Below are 16,257 nucleotides of genomic sequence, written 5' to 3'. Positions count from 1 at the left end.
AACTCCAGTGAATGAAAGTGAACTCTTACCCCACTCTCTGTGTGCCACTTGCAGTGATCAGGGAGTCCAGCCATTTTCTAGGGTTCAATATTCCTTTCTGGGTTGACTCTCCTGCGACATCATTCTTCTCTATGTTGAGTCAAAGTCTTCCTCTCAATAACTTCAACTTGTTTACCCTGGTTCTTTTCTTTAAGGAGAGAGATGAAATACATCAAATTCTTCTCCCACATAAAGCTTAGTTATTTTGGCACCGCATCGCGTTCCTCGTCGTTCATGTGTGTGTGTTTAACCTACTTCTTAGGAGGCAGAAGGGAGTCATCTGATTATTCTTTTTAATGTGCGAGAGGTTGAAAAAAAGCATCATAGCACCATCTATTGCTGCAACATGTCACTACAACGTCCTAAATGAGTCTTGACACTTGCTGCATCAGCCATCTGGACTCAATAGGGCATATGTAGTGATTTGTCTCTTAGAATGTGAAATGGGCACACAGATGCTCAATGTAAAATTCTTTACGTCTCTGTGTATTTGAAATATTTCCTAGTTTGAAAAACAGCATGGCTACAACATAGCAAGTGTTATATAAGCGAGCACACAATGATGTTTGAGGGATAAGCAGGGGCTAAACTTAAGGTCTCATGGGGCATGTTAAGTTTTAGCGACTTTCTCTCTGTAATACCATCAGCACTTACTTAAGCCTATCAATTACCAAAAATTTAAATAACAGAATCCAAATTTGTAAGTTTATTACCATCTGCATTGCTATTTTCTTTTTTATGAATTTTCTCCAGCATTTCGGCAGATAGGCCTAAGTACATGTTTACTCAAAGTATTTAGTTGGGTGTCTTTATAATGTCACTGTAAAAAAGAGTAGAAAACAAATTTTTAATTGAAAACAGTGATAACACATCTGTTAATATTCCTTAAAAAACAAAATGATTTAATAGAAAATGAGGGGTACCTGGGTGGCTTAGTGAGTTAAGGGTCCAATTCTTGATTTCGGCTCAGGTCATGATCTCATGGTTCATGAGACTGAGCCCCACGTGAGTCTCTGCACTAAGCATGGAGCGTGCTACAATTCCCTCTGTCTCTCTCTGCCCCTCTCCTGCTGTGCTCTCTCTAACATAAATTTTTAAAATAAAGAGAAAATCAAAGGAAAATAATTTCACACAATCTAAAAAGAAAATGTGGTACTGGCACTTGGGTGGCTCAGTTAGTTAAGTGTCCAACTCTTGATTTCAGCTCAGGTCATGGATCTCGAGGTTCATGGGATCGAGCCCCACAACAGGCTCTATGCTGACAGCATGGAGCCTGCTTGGGATTCTCTCTCTCCCTCTCTTTCTGTCCCTCCCCACTCTTAGGTGGGCACATGTGTGCTCTCTCTCACAAAACAAACATTTTAAAAATAAAATGTAGGGGCGCCTGGGTGGCTTGGTCGGTTGAGCGTCCGACTTCGGCTCAGGTCATGATCTCACGGTCCGTGAGTTCGAGCCCCGCATCGGGCTCTGTGCTGACAGCTCGGAGCCTGGAGCCTGTTTCAGATTCTGTGTCTCCCTCTCTCTCTGCCCCTCCCCTGTTCATGCTCTGTCTCTCTTTGTCTCAAAAATAAATAAACGTTAAAAAAAATTTAAAAAAAAAAAAAAAAATAAAAAAAAAAAATAAAAATAAAAATAAAAATAAAAATAAAATGTAATACACAAATGTATTTAATATACCCTTACCATATAGAATGTTCTTTCTCTATTACATATGGAATTTGTGTATTAAAGACTAAAACTTCAGAATAAAAGACTATACTCACAGTAACCTTTTATTTAATCATAATAGGTTTTCAACATAAATACATACATTGGATTTACTTTGTGTGAAAACTGTACTAAAAATTCAAAAAAATAGACACTCTCCACATTAAATGATCAGGTCTAAGAAATGATAATATTAATGTTTTGGGAGTGAAATTCATTGTCATTATGATGATAGTTGAACTGGTCATTGAGAAAATCTTGTGTTAGAAGTAGTTATGTTGGTAACTGTTATAGTTATATGTTGGCAGTTATTGGCCATGGAACCACCTATGGTACGAATAATAGATACAGGTTCTGAAGTGGGGGTGATAATAGTGGATGTTAGGATTTAATTTGCAGGCCTCCTAACTACAGCTGCAATGGAAGAGGTCATTATGAATCTGCCATTTCTGAGTGATGGTGTGACTTACTGGATTTACTAGAAATACCGGCAGCATTAGTTCAGAGGAGTAAGTAATGGAGAGTTTGAGTAACATGCCCGTACAGATTATAGTGCTTATAGATTCAGGTGAAAGGTACTGAAGGGTTTGGTGAAGTTTTGTCTGTTGTAGGAGTACATACGGTAGAAATGGAAGTGTAGAAACGGTTTGCGTAGAAATGGTAGTATGACTGTAAGACTGACTGATGCAGTGCCTTCTATCATGAAATTTCAGTAGAAGTTATGGTGCCAGCATGCTTCATTAATGTAATGCTATTATTGTGGCTAAGGACTTATTTGAAGGGGTGGGGCAATGGCTAGCTGTATGGCGATAGATTATTTAAAATTTGTGGTTGTACCTTCCATTAGCAGGTAATGTTGGTCATAGATCATACATTCAGCTAAAGTCACTATGGTGTTGTGATGGGAAAGTTCGTTGAGTTGGTAGCATGCGTAGTTATTTTATTTATACTTGAGGTGGTGGCAGTGGAGATCAAAGGTGATGTTTTAGTGGAGTCAGAAAACAGACTAGATTCAGTCATTGAAGTGGAGGTGGCTCTGGAAAATGAGGTAAATTCAGTCGAGAAGCCAGGAGGAGTACCTAGAAATCCTGTCAAACTGATGGTCATCATAGGTCCATTTGAAACAGGAATGATTCAGATCTTACTGAAAGTTGTTGGATGATTTATGTAGCTGTACCTTCAGTGGTGGTGGGAGGGACTGCCAAGGTGGATTGGAAAGAGCTGAACTGGTACTGTAATCTGATAGCAGAATTTTCAGTAAAAGTTATAACAGTCATAGATTCAGTTAATACAGTCCTGGTAGAAATGGCCATGGGCACAACCAAAACGATAACAGCAGTTGTGGTGATACGTTCCGTTGAAAGACAATGCTTGGAATTACGGTGGTGGGTTCAGCTGAATAAAAGGTGTTGCCGTTGTGCTTATGAGAAGATGAAGCGGCGACTGCTGTGGTGGTTACAGATTCGATACAAGCAACAGTGGTGGCCACTGTGGTTCTAGCCTCGGTGGCGGTACCGGCAATCATTGTGGTAGTGGGTTCAGTAAAAGCAGTGGCTATTGCTGTGGTTGTAGGTTCAGTCGAGGCAGCAGTACTGGCTGTTGTGGTTGCAGCCTCTGTGGTAGTACCACTCGCAGTCACTGCAGAAGCAGTTCAGTGGAAGTGGCGGCAGTTCCTGGGGTTGTAGGTTCAGGAGAGTGGTATAAAGTGTAGCGGTGGCTGTGGTGGTCATAGGTTCGTTAGAAGTAGCAGTGGTGGCTGTTCTAATTATAGCTTCCGTGGTCATGCTGGCAGACATTGTAGTAGCTGGTTAAGATTAAGTGGTGGCTGCTGTGGGGGTCATAGGTCTCGCAGAAGCACTGACAGTGGCCATGGTGGTCACAGGCTCAGTAGAAGTTGTAGTGGCAACCATGGTGGTTGTAGCCTCAGGGGTAGTGCTGGCAGTCGTCGTGGTAGTCAGTTCAGATGATGTGGTGGCCATAGTGGTGGTTGTAGGTTGAGTAGAGGCAGGATTGGTGGCTGTGGTGGTTGTAAATGCAGAAGTGGTAGTGGTGGCCGTGGTGGTTGTAATTTTGGTAGAAGTTACAGTGGTGGCTGTAGCCTCAGTGGTAGTGCTGGCAGTTACTGTGGTAGTCAGTTCAGATGCTACAGTGACTGCTGTTACGGTGCTAAGTTTGGTAGAGGCAATAGTGGTGGCTGTGGCAGTTGTGGGTTCATTAGAGGTTGTAGTGGTGGCTATGGTGATTGTATGTTTGGTAGAAATTATAGTAGTGGCCGTGGTGGTTGTAGGCTCAATAGACACAACTGTGGGTGCGATGGTGATTATAGGTTCGGTAGAAGTTGTAGTGGTGCCCACAGTCATTATAGGTTCAGTAGAAGTGGTACTGGTGGCTGTGGCAGTTGTACCCTCAGTGGTAGTGCTGGCAATGGTTGGGGTAGCCAGTTCAGATGAAATGACGGCTGTGGTGGCTGGTGGTTGTAGGTTCAGTAGAAATGGTAGTGGTGGCCCTGCCGGTTGTAAGTTTGGTAGAAATTATAGTGGTGGCTGTGGTGGTTTCAGGTTCAGCAGAAGTTATACTGGTATTTGTGGTGGTTGTAGCCTCAGTGGTAGTGCTGGCAGTTATTGTGATGGTCCGTTCAGATGAAGTGGTGGCTAATGTTGTGGCAGTAAGTTCAGTAGAGACATAGTGGTGGCTATGGCAGTTGTGGGTTCGGTAGAGGTTGTGGTGAGGGCTGTGGTGGTTGTACTTTCGGGGGAAGTTATAGTGGTGGCCATGGGGGTTGTAGGCTCAGTAGAAGTTACATCGGTGGCCATGGTGGTGATAGGTTTGGTAGAAGTACTAGTGGCTGTGGGTAGAAGTAGTTGTGGCTGTGGGTTTTGGTGGAAATTGTGGTGGTGGCCATAGTGGTTGTAGGTTCAGTAGAAGTTATAGTGGTATCTATGGTGGTTGTGGCCTCAGAGGTAGTACTGGCAATTATTGTGGTAGTCAGTTCAGATGCTGAGGTGGCTGGTGTGGTGGCTCTAGGTTCAGTAGAGACAACAGTGGTGGTGGCCATAGCGGTTGTAGGTTTGGTAAATGTTATAGTGTTGGCCATGGAGGTTGTGGGTTAGGTAGAAGTGGTAGCAGTGGCCGTGACGGTTGTAGCCTCAGTGGTATTGCTGGCAGTTACTGCGGTGGTCAGTTCAGATGCTGTGGTGGCTGCAGTTGTGGCTTTAAGTTCAGTAGAAACAACAGTGGTGGCTGTAGGGGTTGTAAATTTGGTAGAAGTTGTAATCATGGCCGTGGTGGTTGTAGGTTCAGTAGAAGTTGTAGTGGCTGTGTTAGCTGTGGCCTCGGTGGTAGTGCTAGCAGTTATTGTGTAGTCAGTTCAGAGGAAATGGTGGCCATAGTGGTTTTTGTAGGTTTGGCAGAGTCAGTATTGGTGGCCATGGTGGTTACAGGTTCAGTAGAAGTTGTAGTGGTATCTGTGGTGGTTGTAGCTTCAGTGTAGTGCTGGCAGTTACTATGGTGGTTGGTTCACATGCTGTGGTGCCTGCTGTGGTGGTGGTGAAGTTTGGTAGAGACAATAGTGATAGCTGTGTTGGTTGTAGGCTCATTAGATATAGTGGCGGCCATGGTGGTTGTAGGTTCAAGAGAAGTTTTAATGGTTATCTATGGTGGTGGTGGCATTAGTGGTAGTGCTAACAGTTATTGTGGTAGTGGGTTCAGATGCCACGGTGGCTGTTGTGGTGGTTATAGGTTCAGTAGAGACAACAGTGGTGGCTGGGCGATTGTAGGCTCAGAAGTGGTTGTAACGGCGGCCATTGTAGTTGTAGGTTCCATAGAAGTTGCAGGTGTGACCATGGTGGTTTCAGGTTCCACAGAAGTTACAGTGGTGGCTGTGGCAGCTGTGGCTTCAGTGGTACCACTGGAAGTTGTGATAGTTGGTACTGATGAGGTGGCAACTGCTCTAGTAGTTGTAGGTTCAGTAGGTTGTAATGGTAGCTGCGGTGATCATAGGGTTGTTAGAAGTCGTGGTGGCCATGGTGATAGCAGTTTCAGTAGAAGTTGTAGAGGTAGCCTTGGAGGTGGTAGGTTTAGTAGAAGTTATAGCAGTGGCCTCGGGGGTTGTAGGTACCGCAGACATTATAATGGCAGCTGTGGTGATTCTAGCCTCAGTGTTAGTGCTGGAAGTTTCTGTAGTGGTCAGTTCAGATGAGGCAGTGGCCGCTGTGGTAATTGTGGGTTTGACAGAGAGAGTGCTGGTGACTGTGGTGGTTGTAGGCTCTGTAGAGGCAGTAGTGGTGGCTGTGGTGGTTGTAAGCTCAGTGGTTGTGCCGGTAATCTTTGTGGTAGTGGGTTGAAGTGAATCGGTGACTGTTGCTGTGGCTGCAGGTTCAGCAGAAGCAGGAGGAGTGGTCTTTGTTGTGTTTGCCTCAGTAGCATTGCTGGCAGTCATTGTGGTTTTCGGTTTAGTTGAATTGCTTGTTCCTGCCGTCGTTCTAAGTTCAGTAAAAGTGGGAGAAGTTGCAGTGGTGGCTGTTGCTATGAGAGTGTCAGTAGAAGCAATGGTTTTTGTACTAGTTGGTTCTCTTGAAGTGCTAGCAGTGGTCATAGTGATGGTAGTTGAATCGGATGTGCTGGTAGAATCTGTTATCGCAGTAGGAACTATAGTTTCAGAACTAGTAGATGAGGTTGTCCCGTGGTTTTGAGGAAGCTGAATAACAACGGAGGTATTATTATTCTTCCCATTATACACCAGGCACTCTATGAGTACTCCAATTGTTGTTGTTATAGCACAGGCTAAGAGACAAGCCAGGAAGATCTTCCAAAGAGACCAGTCGGTGAAGAAATTTTGTGTCACCTGGAAAGGATTTAAATAAATTACTGCAGATGAAACCAGATGTTTCAAGAAAAACTAATGCCTTCGATAATCCTTTGTATATATAGATTACTTCATTGAAAGGATGTACAAACATAAGATACTATTCTTAATGGTGTCAGTGATATATACTGACTTAATTTTAAGTTTGTATTTAGGAAAAGACTTTGTCTTTATACTGTGTTTAATATAGGAACAAAGAAACTTCCACTGACTTTCATGCTTTCTTTTCATATATCTGCATCTCAAAGTAAGAAAACAAATAAATGTCTTCCTGGAAATTCCTTTTTCTTTCCACTATCAAAAGAAGTCTCTATACATGTTGGTGGCTCCTGTATACTGTGACTTGAGGGACCCCAAAGATCTAATTAAGTTTTCTACCCCTTTGGGCATTTCCTAAATTTGTCAGCTTTGGAGCCTTCTACTTTAACAGCATTAATTAATGCCTTATCCAATTTCCTGGCTAACTTTTCACACAGGTTAGTATTTGGCAGCATGAAATTCAGAGTCTGAAAACATTTGTGAAATCCACTTTCTGCTACCACCAGCTATTTTCATTTGGTAAGATGTTTCTGTGACCCTATTCTTTCATTCCTCTATAAAAATTTATATAATAAAATTAGCATCAGGATTAACATCAGTAAATTTACTTTGTAAATTCTAAAGTACTATGCATACATACTTTGTTATTGTAGAGGAAACACTGCGTAGTGTAAAACACATAAGTCTTGAGATCAGAGAGTCTTTAATTTAAACGCCATACCTCTAATATTCTGAGCATGTTTCTTAATTTGCCTATCAGCTGGACTTATATCAAAATTGGGGATAATAATATCTACCTCAACGTGTTAAGAAAATTAGAACAAGAGGGGCACCTGGGTGGCTCAGTCAGTTGAGCATCTGACTCTTGGTTTCAGCTCAGGTCATGATCTCATGGTTTCGTGAGTTTGAGCCCCACGTCAGGCTCTGCACCAGCAGCACAGAGCCTGCTTGGGATTCTCTCTCTCTCCCTCTCTCTCTCCCCCTCCCCCATTCATACTGTCTCTGTCTCTCTGAAAATAAACTTTTTTAAAAATTGAATAAAATTAAATTAAAAAAAAAGAAAATTAGAATAAGAAATATCCTCCATAATTAGATTTTTGCAGAAGGTAGTACACTGCAGTAATTAAGAGCATAGGCATTGGAGTCTAACAAATTCAGGTTTAAATTTTAATGCCACCTTTCACTGGATGGATGGAGATATGTGGAAATTTGCATTATCATGCAAAGCCTCGATGCCCTCACATGGATAACATCACCTATTTCATAGGGTTGATATAAATAGTAAATAGTAAATCTGAGTGCATAACATTTTCCTAACATTTACTAAATATTCAAAGAAACATTTGGTTTCACTAACTAGCCCATTCTTATCCCTTTTCTCATGACTGAAAATAGATCACTAAAGGAAGCAAACAGAATAGACACCTCTGGAGCATGCCAAGCAGCTCTTGAATGTCCCAAATATGGGACACTGTTTCAGATGATAAACCTCAGTTTGGGTGTTGTGAGTGGTGCTTACTAGGCAATCAGGAGCAGTGCAAAGGCACTGGGTACCAAGGCCAAAGGAATTCAGGGCACCAAATAAGAGAGCCCAGAGATAAATGGTACCTCCTGTCCCATGTCATCTAGGCCTTAGAAAGGAAGTTAGAGGTGAAGGAGAGGAAGGCCTATGCTCGTTTCTTAGATAAAAAAGGCAATTACCATAATTTTCTGTTTGAATCTTCCAAAAAAAAGGAACAAGATTAATGGAAACTCATCTAAAGCAGACTTCAGACCTGTGCTCCAGTGTCATTAATTGCCACCAACCGGCTTTGTGAATTCTTACAAAAACATTCTAAACTTCCACATTGTTTCCCATGTGTGGCTAAGTAAAGGCAGCTAACGTAACTCAGTTCTCTGAATCATCAGAGTCATATTCCCTAAATAATTCTCATCAAAATTAGTCTTCCACAATGTCTCTTAACATAGAGTTTGTCTTCTCTCAATTTGTCACGGTCTCTTCAAACTATTTCTACAGCAGGATTAATCAGAGGAAGGGTGTAGTCCAGAGCTAGAAGCACTGAACCAAATTGCCAAGATCATCAGCAAAATCAAGTTCTTCCCTTGATGGAAAATTTCAGACCTTAAGGTGAAGAAAAGAGAATAACAAGTAACAGTAAGGAATATAGGAAATCTGCTTCTGGACACCAAACCAAGATGGTTCTAAATGGTTTCTGAGTCGAGGTTGAAAACACATGAGGTCACAACCAGGAGGTCAACAGCAGCCCCACAGTCAGGCTGAGAGGAAGGAAGGGAAGGAGAGTGAGACCCGCAGACTAGAGCCCCAGGGCCTTAGCACATGACTTTATCTTCCATTGAGCGAGGGTTACAATGTTATTCACTGCCAATGCAGTTGCTGTCACCATCTACTCAGCCCTCCAAACAAAGGGACCTCAAAACTTTGCTTTATTTCCTTTGACCTTATATATTGTCTCTCTCTTGTTCTATCAAGATCATTAGCTCCTTAAATGATGACCCCCATAAATCTATGCCTTTCGCATTCTCTCTCAGTGACTTGACATGTTCAAAAGATGATGTACATTTTCAAAAGAACAACAGTAATGTTAATTGGTTGGATGTTTCTCCTTCAAACTATTAGATCAATATCATGTGGGTTACATCATAACCCAGAGAAACAGTGTTGCCCCAAACATTACCTGACAATGTTGGAATTCTCTGTTTGGAAATGCTGAGTGTCCAAGGGTCCCTGTGTCAGTGCAGGCACCAGTTAAATCAGTACCAGTCACAGTTACATCACCAGTCACATCAGTTGATGTTGGAAATTGACATGCTGATCTGTGAGCTTCATGGTTTCTTAGGTTCAGGAATGACTGTGCAAAGAAAAGAATGGGGAAAAAAAGAAGCTATTGTATTTGATGCCTGAAGTAATATATTCTGACAAATATAAATCATACTGTTAAATATCATGACATATCTATTCAAATAAGATCATGTGAACCCTGATTAAAGGAATAAAAGAACACATTCATTATATTTATTCTCAAAACATGGAAATCTAGTGACATCATCCTAAGTTAAATTTAATTATTTTATACAATTATTGAGGTTAAAATCCAGGAATACGCACTATCTTTCATCCTCTTCACATTTAATACATTTGTTAAATATCATTACATTGCAAGCTGGTGTAGGGAGATCATATTAAAAAAAAAAAAAGTGCCACTATGAAAATTCTAGAGACCTTAAGGCTTATCAAGAACAACTCTTTTGGGTTATGTTCAAAATGAGAAAACCAAGATCTAAAGAGGTGAAGTGAGGTTCTGGATTTAGCAAATTGCAAAAAGCCACTTCTCCCACTACAATAAACAAACAAACAAATGAAGAGCTTTGAAAAAACGGAAGTTAGATTATTTAAAACTTAAAAGAAGAAGCTTTTCCAAAGTTGAATCTTACATCATAGGCCATCTTTTCTGGGGACATTTGTGGAGCCTGAGCATGAGCCTATGGTTCTGACTGCCAAAAGAAGTCAGCAAAACTTTTGGTATTCATGTGAAGCTGACCGGACTTATTTGAAAATAAAGGAGCCCCAATGTAAAGTATCTTTAATGTTCCAGGATAGCTCCAGACGCTAGAGGCCTGGGACAGAAAGGCAGAGTCAAGTCTACAGCAGTATCATAGTAAATAGAAGACAAAATCACTGTAGGAGAAAGAGACTTAACCACAAACACAAGACTGGTTTCCCCCCTCAGGACATTTGTCAGACTTTGAGGCTTCTGGAAACAGGAAGCTAAGGAGTTATCTTGAATCCTCTGAAGATCAGTCTCTCAAAAATATAGGCACAAATATTCTTTAAAGAAAACAGGAGTAAATAAAATCCAAAAATGTATAAAATTCCAAAAATTTAATGACCATTTATGGTGAAATTTCTGGGCAAGCTAGTAATAGAAGGGACTTTTCATAATATGACAAACAGTAGCTCCATGAAACCTAAAGCTAATGTCATAATTAATGCTGAAATATTTCATACTTTCCCCCATGAATCTGGGAAAAATGCAAGATGTCCACTTTTACCACTCCCATCCAGTCTTACATCAGAGGTCTTAGCCAGTGCATTTAGTTATGAAAACAAAATGTGTTAAAATTAAAAAAAAAAAAATAATAATGACATGACTGTGTTTATAGAAAATCCAAAAGAATCTACAAAGAAAATATTAACGAATAAATGAATTAGTGAGGTCACTGGATACATGGTAAGAATACAAAAATCATTTGGATTTCTGTAAAATAGCAAGAAAACATTTGAAATGGAATTTAATGTACCATTTAAAACAACACAAAAATCGGGGCACCTGGGTGGCTCAGTTGGTTAAGCGTCATGATCTCACGGTTAGTGGGTTCGAGCCCCCCGTCGGTCTCTGTGCTGACGGCTCGAGCCTGGAGCCTGTTTCAGATTCTGTGTCTCCCTCTCTCTCTGCCCCTCCCCCACTCGCACTCTGTCTCCCTCTGTCTCAAAAATAAACAAACATTTAAAAAAAATTAAAACAACACAAAAACATCTAGAAATACATCTAAAAAGAAAAATACTTAATCTCTACATTAAAATCTCAAATGATTGCCAACAAAAATTAAAGAACACCAATATAAAAGATAAAATAAACCATGTTCATGGATTCGAAGAATTTAGATATTAAGATATAAAGTCTCACAAATTAAAATGAAGATTCAATAATCTCCCAGTCAAAACTGCAAAAGTATTTTAGTAAAAATCAATAAGTGGATTCTAAAAATTTATATAGAAATGCAAAGGACCTTGAATAGCCAAGATAACTCGAAGAGCAATGTTTAAGTACCACAAAATTTCAAGGCTATAAAGCTAGAATAATAAAGAGAGTGTAGTAGTAGTACAAGAACAAATAGAGAAATGGAACAGACTAGAGTCCTAAAACACACCCACAAATATAAATCACTTGATTTACCAAAAAAGCATCAATTCAGTAGAGACAGGATGATTTTTACAATTATCTGTACAGAAAAAAAAATCTCCATATTGAAAAAAATGTTTAATCCTACTTCCTGCCATATATAAAATGAATTTTAAGTGGATCATAAACCTAAATGTGCAAGTGAAACAATCAAGCTTCCAGATAAAAACATTGGACTTTTTTTTTTAGTTTATTTATTTATTTTGAGAGAGTGTGCACAAGCACACAAGAGTGGGTGAAGGGACAGAGAGAGACTCCCAAACCAGCTCCCCTTTGTCTGCACAGAGTCTCATGTCAGGCTCGATCCCACAAACCATGAGATCATGACCTGAGCTGAAATCAAGTTAAGGTGGCTTAACCGACTAAGCCCCCCAGGCACCCCAAGGACCTTCTTATCTGAGTATCTTGACACTATGAAGACACAGGGAGAGAGTTGCAAGGCTAGAAGGACCATGAAGAACATCTTCAGGGGGTGGAAGTGCTGACCTAGAATCAAGAGAACAATTTCTTTGCCTTGTAATTTCCTTGTTAGGGCATGGGGACAAAAATGCTATTCCTCACAAAATGTAACTGCCCGTTCAAACTTGTACTGATCTCACTCAGCACATTTCCACGGCAGTTCCCATTATCAAGGTCTCTACAGACATGCACAGTCACATAAAAGGCAGTCATAAAACACACAGTATGGAACCATTTCTTCTAAAAACATAAATAATAGTCAAATAATATTGTATACAATTGAATTCTAAATATTTCATCTGAATATAGTTCTTTACCAAAAAAAGAAATTCATAAGTAATTGAAGAGGCCAATCTGAAAGATTTACTAGATAGTTTGCAGCTCAGGCTTAGACTTCACTCATAGGATTACCACTGACATTCAGACACATAGAAATCTTTGAGCTATGGCAAATCTATACATGACACTAAAAATTTAGGCAGTTAACACAAAAATCTATATGCCACATTTAACAAATATAACTCGTTAATGCAATCAAATGCAGATTTGTTGGCTTATGCTTGAATTATGATAACTGCAGGGATTATGTAAATAGGGTATTAAATTGTTACCCCCAAATTGCCAATATCCTAGATTAATAAATATTAAAATAAATTTCTCAAGCATGTATGTACTGATACGCAGAAATGTTTTATTTTCTAAGCAGTAACAATATGGCTAAAAATTGGCTCCCATGTAAAACTTGTAAGAATTCCACTTTGGGAAGAACCATGTTGTAATAAAGAAATATTAGAGATGTACACAGATTGGAAACAAGACTCTGGGCCATCAGAACACATCACAGTGATGCCACAATACTCACCGGCTGGTTTTCAGAATGTTCGACATTCACAATGTATTTCCCATGTTTTCTGTCCATTCTTGAACTGCCAGTGTCACAAGCTACCAGAAACATTTTTCTGCCTGTTCACTGCCCTTTATACCTGCAACCTTGAGAAATAATTAAGTTGATTAATATTAAATCCACTATGAGACATCACTGCCAGTGTGGATTAGACTAAATAACAAATCCTTCTTCTTTATAAGGGATCCACCTTAAAGGAAGAAGTGGGGTGTTAAGCAATTACGTAAGAATGCAAGAAAATCCACCTGTATAATTACGCTCTCGGTTCTACTCCACCAGGCAGCCCATCTAGTAGAAAGAGCAACCATACAATTCTCTCTTCTATCGTATCTTTCACAGAACTCTTCCTTCTGACTTCACGAACAGCTCCAGACAGAACTCTGAAATAAGTGAATGGTGCCATTGTTTCTTTACTAACAAGAAGTGAACGTCTTTCTCCTCTTATTGGCAGCAACTTTTAGGCACTCAGGACCCACTGCTCTTCAAGTCTTGACCTTCACAGGTCTCTCCCGAGCTCTGAATTTTTCCAATCCATTCTCTCTGCTTCTGGGAAAAAAAAAAATCAATCCAACTTGGTTTATACTTCCTTAAACCCTAATTGAATATAGTTAATCTGATGAACAAATCTCTGTAAATGTTTTCAACGGGGTCCCTTCTCTTCCCTTCTGTGGGAACTATCTGGCATAGTTTACCTAGAAGATTACTTCTGATTCTGCTTATAATTTAGTAACAGGCTCTTCTAACTTTTACAAATTATACTCAAACGTAAAGGACTTGTTTTCTTATTGTAGAAGTATCTTTGGCAAGATCTAAAACACAACTGGCAAGAGATCAGTAATTTTTAACCTCAAATGCAAAGTTATCAATCAGTTCCCAACACACGTATCCACAGAATCCCAAATAAAATTGGTACAGAAAGTTGTTTGTGAAGAATAGTGCTTAAAAAAACTAAAAATCTACAAATAACTCCAGTAGTAACTAATCCATAGAAAATTTCTTGTAAACAAAGCAACAAAGTACTCATTTTTTTGTTGTTGAAATGTCTCACATAGCACTTTTTATCTGACAGATTATGTCAGGTTTAAAGATAACAATTACTCAATAATAGAGCAGCAAGAGGTCTGAGAGATCTTGTAAGTTCAGCCTTATCATTTTTTAAAATATTTTTAAAAACTTATTTATTTTGAGAGAGAGAAAGAGAGTGGGGAGGGGCAGAGAAAGGGGGAGAGAGAGAGAATCTCAAGCAGGCTCTGTGCTATCAGCACAGAGACCAATGTGGGGCTCAAACCCACGAACCATGAGATCATGACCTGAGCCAAGATCAAGAGTCAGACACCCGACCAACTGAGCCACCCAGGGACCCCCAGCCATGTCATTCTAAAGGTGAGGAGATTTGTGTCCAGAGAGGGAAAATGATGCAACCATCTGCGTGGTGCCACCTGGTTTCCTTTTGGTCTGATAACCCCTCCATAACTAGCTTATTAACAGGAACTTCGTAGAAAGATGGACAGCCTCCCAGGAAGTCAAGCAAATGTCTTTTTGAAAACAAGTAAAACGAACATTTCAAAGACCTGGAGTTGGAAAGGATCCTAGAAGGGATGCCTGTTCTAGACCCAGAACCATCTAAGACTGACTAAACAAGATTTTCAGGGACAGGATCTGGGAGTCTGACTTTCTGGCCAAATGTCAAGTAATCCTTATCAAACAATGTTTGAAAAGTAATTTACTAAACAATGATCCCAAGGTGATCATGGGGTATCTTCATATCTTTAGGAAGAAAAGCATGTGTGTGAAGAAACCTCAGTTTTCTTAAATTAAAAAAGGGGTGAGTTTCAATTGCTTATTCATTCAACAATCACTACTGAGTCCCTACTATACCCAAGCATCTGTCATGTGCTGAGTGTTCAATGGCGAATAAAAGACTCAAAATTCTTGCCCTCCTGGAATATAGTAAAACATATATTATGTATTAAAACACTTTTTTGATAATTTCTAAAGGTCTCTTATAAATGCTTCCTTTAGCTATAAGTTTCCATGGAATCCACAGAAGCAAAGTAAAATGGCCCTGGAATCTGCAGAATATAAAAGGTGTGGAAAATCTAGGGGATGGTTTTGTTCTAAGAAGGAGTGGGAGACAGTGCTTTATACCTCCATGCTGAACCCAAGCCAGTGAAACAGTGGCTTCTGAGACTGTACACTTAGAGTGCTCGTATAATTTAACACTCCAAACCAAAATACTTTTGAGAGCAAAAGGAAGCAATATCAATAATTTAACTGAACAGAGACAACACTGTTCCATGCAAAGTAGGACATGTGGTCACTTAGCTATAAGGAATCCATGTGAATGAGAAGATTCACTAGTACTAAACATAACCACTCAATAAGCCAATGAATTTAAAAATAAATTTAATATCTCTAGTGAACACATACTTCAGTTGAATAAAACACATATGTTACTTGAGTTTTTAACAAAGCTAGTGTGGCTTGGGATGCCTGGATGGCTCAGTTAAGCGTCCAACTTTGGCTCAGGTCATGATCTCATGGTCCATGAGTTTGAGCCCCACTGTCTGTGCTGACAGCTCAGATCCTGGAGCCTGCTTCAGATTTTGTTATCTTTCTCTCTCTCTGCCCCCTCCCCCACTCATGCGTGTTCTCTCTCTCTCTCTCTGTTTCAAAAGTAAACAAACATAAAAAAATTTTAAGCTAGTGTGGCATTGTGGTACTAAGACACACATATTTAGATAGTTCAGTGGAGTTCTATAAACATTAAGCAGATAAAATTCCACATTACATATCAAGAAGTCACTGACAAAACAGTATCAAGGTTCTACCTTCACTATCGTTAATTAACAGTTGCAAAAGCCAAAGTAAGAATGAATAACAAGCTTATTGGGTACAGGTTTTCAGTATAAAATTCAAACTTTCTCTATTTCCAAAGAACACATTGTGTTCTTTTACTACAGCTTAGACCAGTGCCAGAGTAGAGTGCACCTGGGTGATTACAACGTGCAGAGAAACACAGGTAACTCTCCCTGGTATGCTGAGCATCTCCTACTGAAGCTCTTTGATGTTTGCAGAATTTTAAGCCAAAAGAATGTGGAGGTCTATCTATATCAATTGAGAGTGGTCTACAGTCCTTTAACAACCAGTAAATTGTTTTAGCCCAAAGAATGCAGAGCCTGTTAAACACCATCTGTTATAAAATGAACCATGCTCAAGTCTTTAGGCTCACAGCAAAATTAATGTATTGATCAAGTTACCCA

At 39.8% G+C, this 16,257-nt stretch overlaps 1 protein-coding gene across 4 annotated transcripts in view; it reads right to left on the bottom strand.

Annotated features, from left to right (window-relative positions):
- Positions 1-2,583: 2,583 nt before the first annotated feature.
- LOC122232668 (cell wall protein DAN4-like) overlaps positions 2,584-16,257 on the bottom strand; it is a 28,658-nt gene continuing 14,984 nt past the window's right edge. For all 4 annotated transcript variants that reach the window (XM_042962620.1, XM_042962619.1, XM_042962621.1 and 1 more), the window contains 4 exons: positions 13,240-13,540; positions 12,953-13,080; positions 9,346-9,519; positions 2,584-6,589 (listed from right to left, as the gene is read on the bottom strand). In XM_042962620.1, coding sequence (XP_042818554.1) covers positions 5,711-6,589; positions 9,346-9,519; positions 12,953-13,045 — 1,146 coding nt within the window. In that variant the 5' untranslated portion in view covers positions 13,046-13,080; positions 13,240-13,540 and the 3' untranslated portion in view covers positions 2,584-5,710. The remainder of the gene's footprint in view (positions 6,590-9,345; positions 9,520-12,952; positions 13,081-13,239; positions 13,541-16,257) is intronic.

The sequence above is a fragment of the Panthera tigris genome, chromosome D3, assembly GCF_018350195.1.
Source record: "Panthera tigris isolate Pti1 chromosome D3, P.tigris_Pti1_mat1.1, whole genome shotgun sequence".
NCBI classification, from domain to species: domain Eukaryota; kingdom Metazoa; phylum Chordata; class Mammalia; order Carnivora; family Felidae; genus Panthera; species Panthera tigris.
The sequence above is the reverse complement of the archived record's forward strand: the minus strand, read 5'-3'. Positions and strand labels throughout refer to the sequence as shown.